This window comes from Cebus imitator, unplaced genomic scaffold, assembly GCF_001604975.1.
Source record: "Cebus imitator isolate Cc_AM_T3 unplaced genomic scaffold, Cebus_imitator-1.0 Scaffold594, whole genome shotgun sequence".
NCBI lineage: Eukaryota > Metazoa > Chordata > Mammalia > Primates > Cebidae > Cebus > Cebus imitator.
In genome coordinates, this window is record NW_016107909.1 from 629,481 (window position 1) to 650,086 (window position 20,606).

The 20,606-nt window shown below is 34.8% G+C and overlaps 1 protein-coding gene across 1 annotated transcript in view; it reads left to right on the top strand.

The window, feature by feature from the left end:
• The window catches only part of LOC108294633 (transmembrane protease serine 11G-like), a 40,035-nt gene extending 19,789 nt beyond the window's left edge, over positions 1-20,246 (top strand). The window contains exons 2-10 of the mRNA XM_017516552.1: positions 4,952-5,073; positions 5,641-5,759; positions 7,718-7,785; positions 8,437-8,597; positions 13,215-13,253; positions 14,010-14,181; positions 15,476-15,735; positions 17,820-17,962; positions 20,088-20,246. Of these exons, the coding sequence (XP_017372041.1) occupies positions 4,952-5,073; positions 5,641-5,759; positions 7,718-7,785; positions 8,437-8,597; positions 13,215-13,253; positions 14,010-14,181; positions 15,476-15,735; positions 17,820-17,962; positions 20,088-20,246 (1,243 nt within the window). The remainder of the gene's footprint in view (positions 1-4,951; positions 5,074-5,640; positions 5,760-7,717; positions 7,786-8,436; positions 8,598-13,214; positions 13,254-14,009; positions 14,182-15,475; positions 15,736-17,819; positions 17,963-20,087) is intronic.
• Positions 20,247-20,606: the final 360 nt, after the last annotated feature.

Here is a 20,606-nt window from a genome sequence, read left to right on the forward strand (position 1 = left end):
ATTACAGGCATGAGCCACTGCACCCAGCCTCATCTTTTATTTTTTAAAGAAAAACTATTTCTGAATGGTCAGATACAGTGACAGTAAGAATTGTTCATTAGAAAAGATTTGTAAATAATGCCTTTGGGCATGTTACAACTTTCAAAACAAGATCTACTTTCTAGTGGAGGTCAAAATTTGTTGTCAAATAACAGTAGGAAGAGAGATGACTAAGGAAGAATGATGCTTAAATGAATACATTAGTAAGAAAGCAGAAAAATGTACCCCATCCAAATCTGAATCAACATTGGCAAAAGTGGTTGGAAAGTACTGCTCTGGCTAGTCAAATTGTTTTCAATAGCACAGGTCAATGACCTATACATTCTTTTTGATTCTTGTGAGGTTTTGTCTCAATTCCTTCAAGAAATAATTTCTCATGGAACATCACCATGTAAATTTGTGTTTCTGAACAGAAGAACTTTGAAGGGTACCATTCTTGATATGGAACTCTTAGCTACTAAAACATCAGTTATTTTAATTATTTTAATTATGATATCAATTAACTTTCCAGTTATAAAACATGTCTTTCTTATTTGTATAATGTGAGACTATGGAAACAAGACACACAGCTTGTCAGAAAGTGAAATGTAAAAGAAGGCACAAACCTCATGTAATCTTTTACACAACTTTCAGTATTTCTGTCCACATTACCCATTTTATGACAGTCTCATTGTATCTGGTGAGACAATTAAAATGATCATCATCATGATTACTAAGCCATTGTGATTTTGAATAATAATACCACCACTTCCTGGTTTTGCATGGCAAAAACTTTATTCCAGGATTATTGTGTTTTACCTAGGAAATGAAGTAAAATTATAATTGATAACTCACCCATCTTGTTCTAAAATTTCCCATATTTATTATCTTTGTCCAGTAATTCTTCCCTGTGGACACTTTGAAATGTGTTCACCATATAATACTTACTTTTGAAACTGTGGTTTCTCCTGCAGGCTTCCCCCTCCCCCAAGCTTAGAGTCTCTTCCCTCCTGGAACACTCTTGGGATAAGACAAGATTTGTTAGGCTACTCAGCTGCTCCCCTCTCAGTGAGTTGTGTCCAGTGTTGTCACTCGGATTCTGAAGTCCTGGGCACCACCTCTCTTTCTTTCATGAGGAGCACATTTACCATCTACTAGCTCACTCCACTCCATCTATTCACAGAATCCTCCGTATCCTTTCCCAGCTGCTTTTGAAAAACTAGATGTTATTTTTAGTATGGCCTGGATAATAACAGTAATAAAATAACCAAAACTCCTAAGTCCTTACCATGTTTCAACTACTGTTTGAAGTACTCTTATATATACATTAACTCAATCATTGCAATGATCCCACATAATATGGGTGCTAGGGTTTGGATATTTGACCCTCTAAACCTCATCCTGAAATTTGACACCAATGTTGGAGGTGGGGCATCATGGGAGGTGTTTGGGTCATCAGGGCAGATCCCTCAAGAATAGATTAATGCCCTTCTTTTCTTTCTTTTTTTTTTTTTTTTGAGACACAGTCTTGCTCTGTTGCCCCCCAGGCAGGAGTGCAGTGGTGTGAGCTCGGATCACTGCAACCTCTGCCTCCCAGGTTCAAGTGATTCTCCTGCCTCAGCCTACTGAGTAGCTGGGATTACAGGTGCCTGCTATCATGCCCAGCTAGTTTTTCATGTATTTTTAGTAGAGACAGGGTTTCACCATATTTGGTCAGACTAGTCTCAAACTCCTGACCTCGTGATCCGTCCGCCTCAGCCTCCCAAAGTGCTGGAATTACAGGCATGAGCCACCACGTCTGGCCATGCCCTTCTTAAGATGAGTGAGTTTTCACTTTATTAGTTCCCACAAGAGCTAATCGTTTTTTTTTTTTTTTTTAAAAACCTGGCACCCCATCTTCCTCCTCTCTGCTCGTGTGCTGTGTGCACACTCTGGCTCCAATTTGCCTTCTTTCCTGAGTGGAAGCAGCATTTAGCCCTCATCAGAAGCTCAGCCAATTCCAGCACCATCTCTTGTATAGCCTGCAGAACCATGAGCCAAATAAACCTTTCTTCTTTAAAAATAACCCTGCCTCAGGTATTCCTCAAGGGTGAAGTCACTTATGTTTTTATTTGGATTGCAGGTCAGAGGTTTCTCCAAAGCTGGATTTTCCTGCTCTGTAGTGAACTTGTTTGGTAGTCTCTCTGGGATAGTCTTACTAAAGCTAAATTCTTTGATTGGAAGGATTAGGGACAGAGAAGGATAGGGATAGGGAGAATTATCCTTTAGTGATTATTAAGTACAAACTTTGTACAAAATTTTTAATTGCTTCTTGATTCCAGGTAAATACTTAATCTCATTTCCATTCCTGCCATGGAAAAAAACAATGCATGTATAGTAATACTCTTTGTGAAAAATAGTTGTTTGCTTTGCAGATGGTTTAAGCTGTCTACTACTTTATGATATATTCTTTCATTTAGTAGACAAATTTTTACCAAGTGCTTGTATGAAGCAAGCTCCCCACCAGCGTGGAATAGTCATGGAAATTCTTCAATGTTTAAGCTAAAATTAGGTTAGTACTAAAAGAAATAAAGGGAAATTTTTAAAAAAATTGAGGAATACATATTTCAGGGAATGTCTGGAAGGAAATAAACTGAAACAACTTCTCATTTTGACATATGAGACTTTAATTCAGTCACAATAATGGTTCTGGTGTAAGAAGCAGAATAATTCAACAGGTAACCACATATTTTTAAAGATGAGAATTCTGTTGTAAAAGAAACTCCCTTTTATTAATTGCTTTCTGTACCTGGCTCAGAGAGGAAAATACTGAGAAGATGTGTTCCTCCTTTGCAAGCCTAAAAAAATCCTTATTTTCAGCCATTATTTCCTCCAAAGAGGAATCATTAGTCCTTCTTTGAAATTCTCTTTTAAATTCTCTGCAACTCTGATAGCAATCTGTGTACACTGTGTTCCTCCTTTATCAGACTACAAGTTCCTCAAAAGAAAGATCTGTTGAAGAATCTTTACATTCCCCTGTTTTGTACATAGTACTCCTGAATAAAATACTGCTGAGTTAACTAATGCATAACTGCATTAATTAGGTTTACCTCTACTCTATTAATATACTGTTATCTTAAGTATGTTCTTAGGTCTCACATTTTCTTGTCTTTGCTTATGGTGTTCTCTGCCTGATTCACACATAACCCTTGCCAATTCCTTCTCAGCCTTTAGGACCTAGTTCTAAGAACAGCTTCTCTGAGGTAAAACCATTAGTATCCACTCATCTCTAACAGCATTGTGAGACTTGTATCATAGTAGTTTCTTTATGTGTCTCTAGATTACACATCTTTTAAGAGAGGAGACTATGGCTTAATCATTTTGAACCTCTAGAAGTGTTTCATTGGCACACAGAAGAAACTCCGTGAATGTCGACAATGAGCTCACGATTCTCCATGGTTTTCTATTAGTAAAGGTGATGGATATGTTCATCAGCTCTTGCTTGTGCTCCAGCTCCAATTCAGTGATTCTAGAGACACTTCAGATATTTCCAGATTGCAATGCTTTTCTTTTACTACCCACCAAAAGAGTAACAGGACAGAGTTATGTTAGATCCTTCTAGAATCCCAGCCGAGCTCAGAATTAGGCTTGAATACTTAACAGAGCTCAGATTGATGATTCTGGGGTGGAGAAATTGCCTCTACATACTCCTTTGCCCAGACCCAAGAATATCAGGGGAAACGTAAGTCCTTTTAGTTCAGTGATGCCCAAAGAGAAGACTCAACTGTTAGCTTTAGTTATAACCCGAGGCCTACTATCCACTTTACTACTATCAGCTACCAATCTCAGGAAAGGTAATTTACTCCTTTTCCTTTCCATGTGTAATTTTAACAGACAGGACAAGAACTGGCACATTTAATTCTCAGAACCATATTTTTCTCCAGTTTCCTTATGGATTAAATCTCTTTGAACAACTCATGTTGGTGTTATCTTAGCCTGCCTCAACTCTATAACTGTTCAGATTTTGTCTTTTGACTGTGGCCTCTGGCACTGGGATGAGGAGAGAGCTTTGTCATGCATTCCTGGTTGCACAACGGTTTCCCAAATGTTATTCATTTGCATACCACTTTTATGCTTTTGCCATGTTTGCATACTGGCACTATTATTGCCTTGATATTTTCTTAAAATTGCTTTTTAATTTATTTGAATAAATTTGGCCTTACCATCAACAATATCATCTATAAAAATCGCAGGTTTGAAATATTATAACCCTGTGAAATATTTATCACACCACAGAGTTCCTGGGTCTAAAGTCCTGAGCTACCACCGCTGATTTGTTTGTTCATCATATTAATGATCTCTTCTTGTTTGGCTAATTATTTTTTTCCTTACAGTTTTCTTCTATTTTATTTTTTTCAGTCAATCTTATTATAGGTGTTCTTCCTATGCACTATGAGTTGCATGAACTATAAACGGTGTCGTAGGTTTAAGTACAGAGGTGTAAAAGGAACCCCAACAATCCAAGTCCTATTTCTGGCTCCTCTAATAATCAACTTGGAGGTTTTGGTAATCTCTGAACCTCTGTCTCTTCATGTTAGCATGTGAAGAGTGACCCAGATACTCTTGTTCTCTTAGGTTAATTGTGATTTGAAACACATGAATCAAATGTATGTTATTAGTTCTTTTACAAAGAAAAAAAAATTAGATAGTGGACCAGGAATTATATGAAAAGGTAGCAAATGGTAAAATACTGCTGACTTTAAAAAAAGAAAATATAATGTTAAATGTCAATCATATTCTTATAGCATTTTAAAAAATTTTCATGGAAAATATATTTAAGTGTTACCAAATACAATATGAGCTAAATATGATTTCCAGAAAAATATTCTACAGAAAGCAGAATATTTAGTCTTAAAATCCTATTCATTTTTAACATATAATTCTTTTTCAAAAGGTCATTGACACTGGGTAGAAGAGTGAGTTCACTGAAACCATGGATGGTTGCCCTTATTGTCATAGCTGTTGGGTTGATTTTGGCGATAATGATTGGTCTCCTTGTTTATTTTTTGGCATATGGTAAGTATCCATTCATTGTTTTATTTTGAATATTTGAAGACCCACTTATTTTAAAACTGTAAAATTTTCTAATATTTTAGAATGCAATTTCCGTTTAAATAAATTTATATATAGTTGAGAAAAGTAATCTGTGTATAAAAATTATGTCCAGACTTTAAATTTTGATGTGGTTTGTATAATATTATTTCTTGAACAGTGCAATAAATATATCCTATGTAATTTTGTGATATAGTTAATATGCTGAGAGTAAAAAATATTTTAGTAGAAATTCTAAATTTGAGGTCAACTTATGGGAATATGTTACCCTCACTTAATTTACAGCTTACATTTATGAATTATCACTAACAGATAATAATTGTGCTACAACATAGCTGACAACCAAGGTGACTATGAAAATGTGTGATCCTAAAAAAGAGTTAGAGGGAAGTATTGACTACAGCTATGGAATTTTTTACTTTCAGGAGTTCACCAATTGTATCACTTTTTGTTTTCAACCCCTCTACTTCTCATAATTATAAAACTCAAATTTACAAATCAGAAACCATCCCTGTCTGTTTTCCCTTCCAGACCAGAAGTTTTACTATTACCAGGCCTCCTTCCAGATCCCCAGTGTTGAATATAATCCTGATTTTTCAGTAGAACACTCAAAACTTAGGACTGACCTGAAACAAAAAGTCAGTAATGAGGTAAGCTAAAGCTTTGCTGGCATCATTCCTATCCTGAAAATACTATTGTGAAAATTAAAAGATGAGTTGAGAGCATTCTTTTTTGCATCTACATTAGAATTTCCAGAAAAAAACAGAATGCCCAGTTAAATTTTAATTTCAGATCTTCCTGAATATATCTTAATGCAGTATTTGAAAATGCTTATACTAAAAATCATTCATTGTCTTTCTGAAGTTCAAGTTTAACTGTATTTTTATTTGCTAAGTCTGGAAACTGTAACCAATTATATTAGTATGTTCTCATGTTGCTAATAAAGACATAACTGAGACTGGGCAATTTATAAAGGAAAGATTATTAAGGATTATTAAAGATTATAAAGGAAAGATAATTGACTCACAGTTTGACGTGGCTGGGGAGGCCTCACAATCATGGTGGAAAGGGTGTCTTAAATTGATTCTTTGGAGAGGATCTCAGAACTCATTATACTTAACAATTTGCAGGCTAAAACCTTTGAAGAGGAATTTATTATAGCCTACCTTGCCCATACAAAATGAATTATAAGTTATCTAAAAACATAACTTAATCATTCAGACACAAATAACATTACCACATACCATTTATTAAGTACCTACTCTATGGATGACCCTGATGTATGTCACATTAGACTGCTCTTGAAAATATAGCACAGAAACACACAGACTAACTCTTCCTCTGAAGACTTCAGTGGTATTCACAGACATTACTGAGCCCCGCATTCACTGATTAATCAAAGATGCCAGATCACTCTTACCACATGCAGACATATTTCTTTAGCCATTTCACAAACCAAACCAGAAGCTGATGAAATGGGTTGAAGAATGCTACTGAGTGGAGTGGGTATGCCTTTTCAAAAATACGTCTTAAGGAAATTCTCCTTGAGGGAGAAAAAAAAAACAAAAACAGGCCAACAATCAATACATTAGTTTTGTCATGTAAATGTGCATGTGTATATAAAAATATATTCTTCAAAAACAAATTTCCCTTCATAGTTAATTAGAAGAAAACCACAGTCATTTTTTTGAGTAACTGTTGATTTATTAATTAACTTGTGCTCAGCAGTCTATTCAAAATGATATTACATGGCACTTCACCAAAGAAAATTTCATAAATCAAGTCAGATGAGTGAAAAGCACTTCTTTGATACACCCATTTTTACAACTTAGCAGCTCTTCTCTTCCGGTTTGTGAAACTCTCTATGCAGACTCAGGGTCACTTAAGGTTCAGTATATAGTTAGTCTTTTCCCTGACAAGCCAGCTTCATGAGTCTATAAACAGGCTTGTAAGACCACATATTTTGCAACAAGCTGTGGTTTTATTAAGAAATAATTTGACCTAGGTATTTATACCACAGATAAATTATCCCATGTAGGAGGTCTAAAATGACACACAGTGGCATTTACAGTCTTATCTTAGTCTAAGTGATTCTTTCCTGCATTTTTGTTGGTAAGTATGATGACTCTAGAGAGGTGTTCAATAATATATATTCTCCTCCTTTCTCCCATTTGCCACAGCATCAAAACCTGGCCAAAAACTTTCCTTAGAGCCTAAAAAACTAATCTTTGAACCACCTCCATGAGGATGATAATTGAACTGGAATGATATTGAGTGATGAGTCCATATATATCAAACTTTCAAATCTCTGTGCCTCCCATGCCATGTATATTTCATATTAGAGATTGAAATGCCTCGTTAAATGAACCTTTTAGATCAGTCTTTGACTATGTGACAAGCTGTTCAAATATCATCATCCAATTATAGAGATAATATTCATGACGGTGGGATTATGTCCAATGAGGTTTGGGGGAATAACTGTAAATAAACATTGAAGTTAATGTTATTTGCATCACAGCAAGCTTTTGCAAGCATTTTTGTGACATATTGACGTGTGAAATTCATGTTTAACAAAGTTCTATTTTGTTGTATTTTTTTCTTTTCTCAGATAGATAAGATATTTCAGAGATTCAATTTAAACCATCATTACATCAAGTGTCATGTTATCAACTTTAGGTAATCACAGTTAATTAATTTGTATGATTATAAAAAGCAACTTCATATTATTTAGTTATTCTTCAATTATTTGCTTTGTAGACAGGTCTAAAGATCTTAGATATATCAAGAGCAAAAATAGTTTAATATTATTACATTTGTTATTCCTCCTGTATAGAGTTTCTGTGTGAGAGAGTTTCTTGAGTAGTGGTGAAATATATTCTACGGTTGTCCTTTTGAAGTCTTTTGCATTTCATATAGAAGAATCTTACAATTATTAACTACTGCTCTCAATTTTACTGACTTTAAAAAACAATAAACAGCTATTATGAATTCTTGAATCACAGGAATATATATTCACATATATAGTATATGATATATATATACAAAGTTTGTGGACATAACAAGTACTTTTGACTTCTTTTTTCAGAAAAAAAAATTCTAAAACTGTCAAATGCTCTCCCCTCCCTAAATATGATCAAGTTTTACAAGTGGGGAATAATTTAAATATTAATACTTGTGTGACACAAGGGGAAAAATCTTTGACAATAAGACATACAAAATATTTATGTTGTATTTTCTTGAAGATGTAGCTAATACCTAAATAATAAAGTATGACATAATAATTACTGAGGTTATGGCCTCATTCATTCTGGTGATTTTGTTTTTCAGGCCAAGTAATGACAATTTGAAAGCAGATGTATTGCTTAAATTTCAGTTTATTCCTAACAATGAGAACACAATAAAAACACAAGCTGATAACCTTTTGCATCAGAAGTTGAAATCAAATGAAAGCTTCTCGAAGATAGATACTTCATTACCTTATCTTAGAGGCAAGAAACACTATTTTTCTTTCCTATTACAGTTACTTATTTTAATAATCTTGTCATCTACAAAGATCGCTTATTTATTTTAACATAAAACTATTTTCCATTTTAAGATATTTCAGAGATCCAATTTAAGGGTAACTTTACTTGTGTACTTGATAACGAACAAATCATGCAATCTTTTGATTGTGATAAGGAAGATTATCTTCTTTTGTCTAGTATGGAAATAATTATAAAATAAGAATTATATGATAACCCAAATAAGAAGGCATTTCTTCCTTTGAAAAAAGATCTCAATGGAATTGTTTATATTAATTAAACATACATATGATAAAAACCAACATTCTGCTATTGATATACAGTAGTAATCTATAGTGTCTGACTCTCTTGAAATATTCTTTCCAATCTGAATCCAGAATGTGAAAGTGGTATGGACACATGAACCACAATTTGTAGGGCACAAACAAAATATGGGGGGAAGGAGGAAAGAGGCCTGGCATTGTAGGATAAACTCTCATACCCTCTCTACAACTCATAGGATAGAATTGGCCCAGCACATGGAGTGGGGCAAGGACAAGAAAGACATCAGACTTTGATAGCCTCTGTCTTGGGCATGAAGACACCATCTTATATGCAACACAGATACAAAGAACTCATTGATAAATGTTCAGGATATGAAATCAAATAAAGTTCATTATAATTCTAAAACTATTAGTTGCCTCTCAGGAATTAGCTTTGAAGTTGTCATGTTTTACCAGAACTTGTTGAACTTTTGCAATGAGAGCATAAGGCTGATCGAAAATTACAAATTATCAGTTAATCTTCACTCAGTATCTTTTCCCAGAACTATTCCAGGAGGCTAGAATGCATATGTTATGGTATGTTAACAGAAGAGAAAATTATATTATAGATTTGGCCAAAGTCAGAAAGAAGAAAAAATAGCTCAAAGATAAGAACGAGTAGTCTCTGGGAGTAATACCCAATACTCAGTTCTATAGTTATGTAGTCAGGAAAGAACAGACTCCGAATCCAAAGCACTGGACTATAGATAGCAGAGAGAAGAATTCCTGAAGGAAATGTTTTGTTGAGGAGATGTAGGTATCATTTCTGGATCTATCCCTCACTACCAACCCGACATCTGCTTTATGGTGCTAGACAGACTTAAATCCTTTCAGTGTTGCTGGGTGAGTGGGGGTATTTACCTCTCATTATTGGTTCATATAGGCATCTGCTGATGATGCATCACCCATCACCAGATACTCAGTTGCGTGTCTAAGCAAGTTATTGTTGAGATGATCCTCATTTCCATCCAAAGACTTCCTTACAGTGATAATTCCTTATACTTTTGTACTTCACAAAGGTGCATGGGAGTTGCTTTGATTTGTATATTTTTTATTTCATGTATCTCTCAAAAAAGATATGACTTTTTGAACTGGAAATATGTCTACTGCAGTCACAAGCACTTCCCCAATGTTAGCATAGTGCTCAACACAGGATAGGAACACGGTATTTGTGAAATGTTTTATCTTTAACTCTATAAAACAACTCTATCTCTTTAAAGTGGTCAGGAAAAAAGAAAGAACTTTTAAAAGTAATGATACTACAGAAAACTGAAGAAGCTGAAATCATTTATCTTTCCACATAGAGTTTCAGGACTGTATGGGGCAAAAAAGTGAGAGATTGCATATTTCAAAACTTGTAAAACAAGAGTTGAATTTTATAGGTTAAGAAACATCATTTAAATATAAATAATAGAAAGAAAAAAATGCACGGAGAGACACTGCGGATGATGGTAGCCGGAACACTACACTAGGACCTGTATTCTAGCAATAATGACAGTAGTCCACCCTTGCAAAAGTTGCTGAAACTTTGTGTATCAGTTCCTGTTTTGCAAAATGAAGATAATAAATGTAGAACTTATTCTTTAGGAAGGTGTGAAAATGCTTTCAAAATTACTAAGAAAAAATAAATTTAATGTATTATTTTATGTACTTTCTCAGGTATCTAGACTTTTTTCTATAAGGTTTATAGTTTTGTATTTTAAACTTATACTTTTTCTACATCTTACATTTTTTATGGAAATTTCATTGTGGCATTATGTACAGCAAAATATATAGTATTGAATATTGCTAAGGCATTTACACAAATAAATACTTTAGATTGCATAAAACCTATACAAAGAGCAGTTGGAGAGCAGACCGCCTCACTGGGAACATTTCAAGCAGAATCAGAGACAGAAGAGAAAATGGTCATACAATGACCCTTTTAAAGATGATGACTGAGGTGGAGAAATTCACAAGGCCTTAGAAAATCTTTAATGACTGTAGAGAATCTGGACTTATTTTTTCAATCTATTTATATGCTGTTTTTAGACTGAGTAAATTCTATTGACTTATATTCAAGTTTACTAATTTCATTCTCCATCTTTTCTACTCCACTATTAGCACCATCCATCAGATTGATTCATTATTATTATTTTGCTTATTGTATTATTTAGTCCTATCATCTTTCATTTGGTCCCTTTTTTATAATTTCTATTTCTTTGTTGAGATTTTCTCATTTTTTTACTTGTTTCAAGATAATTTATACTTTATTTCTAAATTTCTTTTATGGTAGGTCTTTAAATACACATCTGACACATCCAATATCTTATTCGTTTCAGGATTGGCATTGGTTGACTTCTTTTCTCATTCAGATTGTAGTTTTCCCGGTTTGGGGTATGGTGAGCAATTTTTGTTTGTATTCTGAATATTTTAGTTATGTTAGGAGATTTTTGATTCAATTTAATTATTCTACTTTATCTGTTAGGTTTCGAGTACAGATTCTCTACTTAACTTTTGTTGTTTCAATGACAATTCAGTTTTCATATCCTTTCCATACTATTCCCCACTTCCTCTTAATTACTGTTTCCAGTGCCTTTTATGGGAGTAGAACATGCTTTTCTGGGCTGCCTTGAATTAGTGGGCCACTCTGTGTAGGGGTGCACTGGATCTGGGTCTCCTTATATCTCTGAGTAGATGCAGGTCTCTGCTGCCACTGTCTTTGTGGGTGTATTAGTCTGCCAGGTAGTTTCCTGGTTTTGAAGTGGGGGTGGGGATGGTTAAGGGTTTTCTGTTGTCACTGCTGCTGGTAGAATGGACTGCCAGGCCTTGGCTGTGAAGCAGAGGGTTTGAGTTTCCCATTACCTGTCTGTTGTGTTTGCCCTTTCCAGGTACTTTGGATAGAAAGAACAGATTTGTATTGGGATCGCTTTGTCTATTCCTGTTGACGATTGCAGATCTTTCTGGTCACCAGTTCAGTGTATATGTGAGATAAAAAGAAAATCCAGGAAAATGCACCACTTGTTCTTCCTCAGATTCTGAAGTCTCAAGCCATTCTGTCTTCTTTCTTCCAGCTTTCAAAGTTCTGTTATTGTTATCTGGTGAATAATTTTTAGATTCGTTAGTTGTATTTACGGGAGAAAAGCCGGAAAAAGTCAGTCTACACACTCTTGTTCTAGAACTGAAGATATTCAACCTTTGGTACTGCAGGTGGAACACATATATAACATAATGCTTACATATGGTATATAGCACCGTCATGGAAGTTCATCAATAATTTCTATATAAACTGAGATGAGTTTAGGATTAAGCTAAACTTAGCTGTGAACTAACTATAACTCTACCCCTCTCCCACTGCTCCATAACCTACAGATAATGGCACTAAAGTATAATTGATGTTACAGTGAAATGTATGCAGACAAGCTTTTGTCTCAAGAATTATTAAGTCATGTCCTGGCTGGGCATGGCAGCTTACTCCTATAATCCCGGAATTTCGTAAGACCAAGGTGGGAGAATTGCTTGAGGCCAAAAGTTTGAGGCTGCAGTGAGCTATGGCTGTACCACTGCACTCCACCCTGGGCAAGAGAGGGAGAATAGTTTAGTATAGTTTCCTGCAAATGAACTCAATGTACTTCTTTAGAGTCTGACCTAAATTAAAGACTTATCAATTTTCAGGCTCATGAAAACTCCACATTGGCTTTCATCTTGACAAAATGTGGGTCTAGATCGCTCATTATACTAACTAGGATACAGAACAATTCAAATATTTGGGGGGACAGCCACTGATTATGGTTTTCTTTATTTCACATTTTGAAAAAAGTGACTAACAAGATAGTGTATTTTGAGGTTTTGTTTGCATACTGGTGAATTTTGATTCCACAGGGAGCATCCATGGACCAAGCACAGATTGCCAGGCTTCTAAGATGCATTAATCAGGACAGAGGGAAACGCTTTCCTAATATATAGTAGAGCACATGAAAGACAAGTCCAGGACTCCTCTATTTTAAAAAATTGGTGTGGCATTGATTAACTAGAAGACTGCTTCCTTTACAGCAACTGTGTCCTTCTCTATGCCAGTGATCTTGTAACCATAAACCAGGATTTTCCTGGAGTCCACATACAGTCAGTAGAGGTCAGTTTACACCTAGGCTTTTCCTTTATGTAGGATTTTATTCTATTGGCTTTGAATTAAAAATTTCCTGACCAATGCAGTTCCTCTCAACCAGAAAAAGTCATATCATGTAGGCATAGTATTTTAAATTATAATAATTTCATCACTGAGCATCTCTTGGGTTTTTTTCAGATATGAATGCAGCACAAGCAGAACACATTCTGAACAGTTGTAAGTTCAAGAATATCACTGAGATGTTTATAAATCAAAGAACAAAACTTAACACATTTAGCATTTCTCTTTTCCCATGTTTACTCTTTCTCAAAAGTATATAGTATCTCTAGATGGATATGTGATCTGACTCTCCTTAAAGGAAAAATTACTAATCATAACTGAGAATGTCTATATGTACTCCCTGAAAATGTTTGCTCTTCCTCACAGAAAGTTTCACTAATGTTTTCTTTAACAATTTTCTTTTATTTCATTGTATTTATTTTATTTTGCCTTTTTGTTAAACTAATAAGTTTTGCTTAGGGTTAAATGACACCAAAAACTTTATTATACAAACTTTGACATTTATGCTATAGTAGCATTTTGATTGTAATATTAGACATGTATTTTAAAAGAACACAAATGTTATTTTTTGAAATAAATAGTGTACAGTTAGCACTCAAAAAATATTATTAGGGTAAACTGCTGCACATAAGAACATGACCCAGAAAAATGTGAAAAGCCAAAATTTAAAATAATGTTGTTTTAAATTCACTAGAGAGAGTGTTAAATAATTTTTAAAAAGTTAATACTTATTTAAAGTGTGAATAATCACATTTTATCAATGTGAATTACCATTACTTTGTTTAATATTAATTTCAATGAATTTTCTTAAGGTAAGACACCTCTGTAGATGTTTCTGTCCTTAACTATATGCCAATCATACCTACGGATGTTTATAACTCTGGAATTAGCCATCTTATTCCCTTCTCACAGGTTGTGGTTTAGGGAAGGAGTTAGCATCCGTGGAAAGAATTGCTGATGGCCGGATTGCAAGAAAAGGTGATTGGCCCTGGCAAGCTAGCCTGCAGGTGGAAGGCATCCATTTGTGTGGAGCATCTTTGATCAGTGAAGAGTGGCTCCTGACTGCAGCTCACTGTTTTGACTTGTGAGTTCTCAGACTATACCCATAGAATCACCAACTTCTCCTCTTTTTCTCCTCTTCACATCCTATAGTTCTCTCTTTTACATTTCCTTTAAACATCTTAGACTTCAGCCTGGCCAACATAGTGACACCCCGTCTCTACCAAAAATACAAAAATTTGCCGGACATGGTGGCATGTGCCTGTAGTCCCAGCTATTTGTGAGGCTGAGGCAGGAGAATAGCTTGAACCCGGGAGGCAGAGGTTGCAGTGAGCCGAGATCACACCATTGCACATCAACCTGGGTGACAGAGTGAGACTCCGTCTCAAAAAACAAACAAACAAACAAATGCCCAAAAAACAAAACATCTTAGGCCTCCCAGTGTCACTCATGATTGTCCAGCAGGCTTAGGAATAAATGACAATCAACTGAAGAATAGTAGAAAAATTTAGAGAAAATATCTTCAGTTCCAACTGAGAATATACTCTCCAACAATCTCAATTTTAACTAGGAACAAGCCATCACCATCAAAAATTAAACACGCTCACCAGTTCTTCTGAGATATATTTTCTATTTTTTTAAGCTATTAATAGTGTCTCAAACTACAGGTTATATCTGATGATCCAATGTGGCTATCTTTGGTGCTGTGCTTTTATTCTTTGTGTTGTTTTTACAATTTACATATAGAACACTTGGAAATAATAAAGAGATACAGTAACCCTAGTAAAATTTACATAAAATGGGAGAATATTCTGGATAAAATGCTAAATAAAGAGAAAGCATGAGAAAATTTTACCTTTCTCTCTTCCTGTTTATAACTATACAGACATTTATATGATCATGCCTTGATATGAGTGTTTACATGAATCTATGTGTATATATTTGGATATATACATCTACTTTATAATTACTTGTATTTTCTTTTTCTTTCCTTTTTTTTTTTTTCCCTTTTTTTTTTTTTTTATTTTAGGATTTGGGGTACATGTGAAGAACATGCAAAATTGTTGCATAGTAACACACGTATAATGTGTATTATTCTTATAATCAAAAATGGCAATAATATAGAAAAATTAGAATAATAGAAAAATACAAGCTTCCCTCAAGGAGAGTAATTTAAGCTATGTTGGATTAAGGGTTTGTTATCAACTAGATGAAAGCAAAGCAGTCTTAGGAGAGAAGCCTCAGATAGGAAGCTCCCAATCAATTACTACCTTTAAAAAATTGCCCTTCTCCCACACTTATGTCCCTTGCCCATCCAGGGTCCTGGGCAAATTTAAATCAGAAATGAACCAACTGTACTCCTTTTACTCTGTGATCAGTAAGAAAAATCCCAAACTGTGGACGGCTAGTTTTGGAATAACCCTCAGTTCCTCACTAATGAGAAGAAAGGTGGAGTCAATTATTATTCATGAGAACTATGCTGCCCATAAACACGAGGATGATATCGCTGTAGTGAAACTCTCCATCCCCATAATATTTTCCAATGAGGTGCACAGAGTCTGTCTTCCAGAAGCTACTTTTGAAGCCTTGCCTGAGAGTAAAGTGTTTGTCACTGGATGGGGAGCACTTAAATTACACGGTGAGTATCTCAGTAAAACAACAAAGCAAAAAGTATACACCTCTCCTTCATTTGAACAGAGATATGAAATAAAATGCAAAATCAAAACAAATAAGAGAAGAAATCAGATTTCCCATGATAAATATAACAAAAACAAATTAAAAACAGATGTGGTAAATTTCAAAAACTTTAGCACCATTACTATTACACAGTACCATGTTTATTGTCTTTTTACAGACTATTTTGGGAACTGATTTGAGATTTTTTTTTCTAAATTTTTAAAGCATATTTTTACATCATTTTTTCTCTTGCAAATGCTGTCTTTTATATGTATAGATTCTGCTATGACTCCTTGGTTCATAAAGTATATAATTTGCAAGCACTGGTAATGATGTTTTTGCAGTGCATCATGCAACAAACAGAAACAGCCTTAAGTGAACAAACTGAATGACTATTCTTTACCTGGCCCTAAATATTAAATGGGGTCCCTCTGATCCATGTATCTATGGAGCTGTTCTTGAACCTGAAACTTCATAAATTTGATAATAAACTACAAACATAGACGTTTAGGTCCTGATATCACTTTCCCACTTTTATGTCTCTTGGTTGACTTTTCACATATGAAAGTTTAATCTGTCCTCAAATTTCTAATTTTCATTTCAGGCTCTTATTATGAAGTCATATTAGTCTAATCAGTTAATTTTTATAGAAGCACTCTGCTTCCCTTCAATGTACGCTCTACAATTCTGATGTTGAATATAGGTTGATACACTATCATTATAATCTCAGGTTATATACTCTAATTTTCCTCATCTCTGAGGGATCTGCATTGTTCTATAGGAAATGGTGCTGAGTTTGAGGAGGAATTAAATCCTTTAATGTGTAAAGCCACTTCCTTATCAAAGTAGAAAAGGAAAACATCTACGACTTGAGTAACACCATTATGCTTGCTTCTATAATCTAACTAAAAACTTCCTACTCTCAGAGTTTGGGAGCGATTTGGTACTTCATCATGAATCATTTAAAGCCCAATAGTGTGCGGATTACTGTGCAGTGAGCTATCTACTCTCATAAGTTGAATACATTTCACAATAACATTACGGATTTGTAAGACATCACACTAAATTAATAGGTATTCGATTGTTTTTTTTTTATTTTATTTTTTATTTTCCTGCACTTTGAAACGGAGACAAGGACTACTCGGGTTTTCTTCTCCTACTTCCCAGGATTTAGCCAATCATATGTAATTAGAAATCTTCTTAAGCACAGAATAACAGTAATTCATTGCTCAAATCAATAACACTTTCCTCCCTCATCCTCTCAAATGTCTTTGATCCTGTTGTAAACAAAACATCCATCTTTAAAGATTAGTACAGTCTTTAAAATAGAATTTGCTTTTATTTTAAAGAAATGAGAAAAATATAATAGTTAAAACAATATTACAAGCAATCAATAAGTGTGTGGCCAATTACTAACACATAAGTGACTTCTTATCTTGGTATGTGTTACTTATTCTGGTATTTGTTTTGTATAGCAAGTTAAGTTACTATCAGAGTAAATATAGTCTTTCCTATGAAGGATTCCATCAGTATTAAAGTTACATCTAGTAGTATAGTAGTGTTCTATGCTGCTTTTCCTCAAGGATTCACAGTTCCCCAAATAGCTGTATCCTTTGTAAAGTAAATTTCCGAGTAAGGTTAAGGTAAGCTGTAACATATTCTCCCAGGTGGTGAAAAATACTGTGGTTTTAAAAATATCACATCAAGTTAAAAAGCTTCTAACATTATTCTTTAACTGTGTGATCATGACAAGACTCCTAACCAGGTAAGCTTTGGTTTCTTCAACTGAAAGAGTATATTTATGTCTTTCTTTGATGGCTGTTGCAAGGATTAAATAAGGTAGCAGTAGTAAACAAGTCAAACATGGTATCTAGCAAATAGAAGCCACCCAATACATGTAACTTCATTCTGAGCACTGTCATTCAGTCCAGAATCTTACAACTTCAAGACTTAGGTTTTATCACTGGTCCATTCCTTGTAAGACACAATTAACTATTATGGCAGCAATGTAGAAGTTCTTCCTCTATTTATTTTTCCTGTTTTTAGGTGCCTCTCCCAATACGCTGCGAGAGGTTGAAGTGGAGATCATAAGTAATGATATATGTAATCAAGTTCATGTATATGGTGGTGCTGTATCATCAGGAATGATATGTGCTGGATTCCTGACAGGGAAACAAGATGCCTGTAAGGTAAGAATAGATTCACAAGAATGACGGTTTAGTAGGAACGGCCTTACTGACCATAGAACAATATCATTTCACGTGACTGCATGAAATTAACCTGTGGAGGAGAGTGTAAAATGAGGGAGTGGAAGAATCATAAGTCATAATCCTCATTTAACACCCTATTGAGGAGAACTATCCCTAAAACATGGTCATCAGCTGAAAATTAGGACTCATTAGAGACGCGCACTGGGAACTGATAGTAGAAACTAAGCCAGGAAGCCATACAATCATTGTTCCAAATCACAATTATAACTAACAGTTAGGTATCTAATCTCTACTAATTGCAAGGCACTGTGAGATGGACTTGCCACTACATGTACGGCCAGTAAAGCAGCATCCCACAGGTGCATAAACCATTGACTTTAAACAACATATGTCCAGGTATAATTCTGTTATTAGAAACAAAACAAAAAAGTACATATTTATCTACATTTGTTCATAGTGAAGTGTTACCTCACGATTACATTTGGAAACTAATTAAATAAACAGTATAAGCATTAAACATTTTAGGAGAGTATCAGTTTTAAATTCCGGCTATGTAGATGACTAAAAAATAAGTAAATAAAATAATAAACGTTTTAACTTCTAGCATTTGAAACTGGGTTGAACAGTTTAGCAATTCTTTGAAGAATTAAGAATGGCTTTGAGAATTTGAGATATATTATATATATATATGCACTTTTCTTATATGCAAAGGTGCCACTGTTGATCTGCTATTGGCTGTCTGTCATGTGGTGGTAATAAATCTATTCGCTTATTCATATTCCACTTTTTGTCAACTGCAAGATACTGTAGCAGTTACTGAAGGAAACATAAGCATTTGTTAAAATCACAATGAATCCACAATGAATTTACAGTCTAATAATATAGCATACAAATAATTAAAACAAACAAATGAAAGACAAGGGTTTTGCTACAAATTCGGAATACAGGGTCTCCTTCTACTCACTTTCCTTCATAAGGAGAAGGAGAACAATGAGGTTGGCCTGAGATAAAACTAGATCACCTGGCTTCGAAGAGAAACACAAATAAATCTATGTAAAAGCAGATCTCTCTTTCCACTGATCCCATATACTCTTGCTTCCTTTCACTGCTAGCATAGTAAAATACCAAGGACCTAAATTAGGATGTGGAGCCTCCTAAGGAGGAGTTCTTTGGTAGACCAAGGTTTTCACACTCTGTTCACTGACACGAAGGAGATCAACAAGTATGGGAAGAAAATGGAAGGGAAAGGAGCTAAAGGCACAAGACTCTAGAAGCCCATGTCTGCTTCAAATAGGATTTTTTTCTCTTGTTCAAAAACTCTATAATGGGCTTCCACATAGTGCTTCTTTTGAACGAATAGGTACATTGTTAAAAGATAAATTTAAAATCATTTGTCTAAACCAAGGATTAACGTTAAGAGGGAAGTCCTCATGATTCACATGCTTTAGACCAGTCCATTAGGGCCAGGAATTCCACCTTAGTTTAGGAGCAAAATCCTTTCAGCAATAAATAGTGCACATTTGCATGGAGTGCCCTTGGCATACGTTGCTCCTCTCAAACCTACTGCAGCATAGTGATATCATTTCGAGGATACCTTCCTGTCAATTAATGTGAGTGGAACAAGATGAGATTCACATTCACAGCCAGAGATTCCTTCTAACTAACAGAAACAGTGATGGAAGACACACTGGGCATGGAACTAGGAAAGGCTTATGGAGGATGTGACTTGTTTGTGGAGTCTTGAGGTTATCATTTATGTAAGACATAGAACATAGTCTTGTGTCTTAGTTAAGCCTCTCCTAGTTTCACAGGATTTAGTTTTGTTCTGTCTAAAGTAAAACTAAAAATTTAGACAGCAAAACTAAAAGTTTTACAAGGATAAAACTGAAACCTTAGCTTTATTCACATTACCTTCTACCTGAAGGCATTAACATGGAGTAAGTAATAGGCTCCGTTATCATATTAATACTAATGGTAAGTAAAATAGAATATTTTACCTATTTCAATCCAAAGTGTTAGTTTATTAGACATTCAGATGCCAATTAACCCATTTCTGACACCCCTTTATTTATCACATTGACCGTATTTTTTTCTACCTTTCCAGGGTGATTCTGGAGGTCCTCTGGTTATTGCACGTAATAGGAACACCTGGTACCTTGTTGGAATCGTAAGCTGGGGAATAGACTGTGGAAAAGAAAACAAGCCGGGAATTTATACCAAAGTGACTCATTATCGGGACTGGATTAAATCTAAAACTAACTAATGCAACAATCATCTCAAATCCAAACTATAACTGTCATGAGTGGTCTCTAGAAAATTGTGTTTAGTGTGTGCTGTTATGTGTGTTATCATCAAGTTCAAAATGCAAATAAGTGTGATCTAATGACTTTCCCCTTATACATGAGGAAGGTAGGCTTTCTTTCACATCGTCTGAAGTGTTTTGCTACTATGGGCACGGAAGATATTTCAACTACACAAAGATCTACCACTGCTGCTAAGTGTCTCTGATTTGTTCATTTTTCTCTTCCTAAGACATACAATCTTCCTTTCAGAGTGATCCAGCAGTTTAATCAGATCAGTACCAACTGGCTAAGCATTCTCTACTTTTTCGCTGAAACGGCAT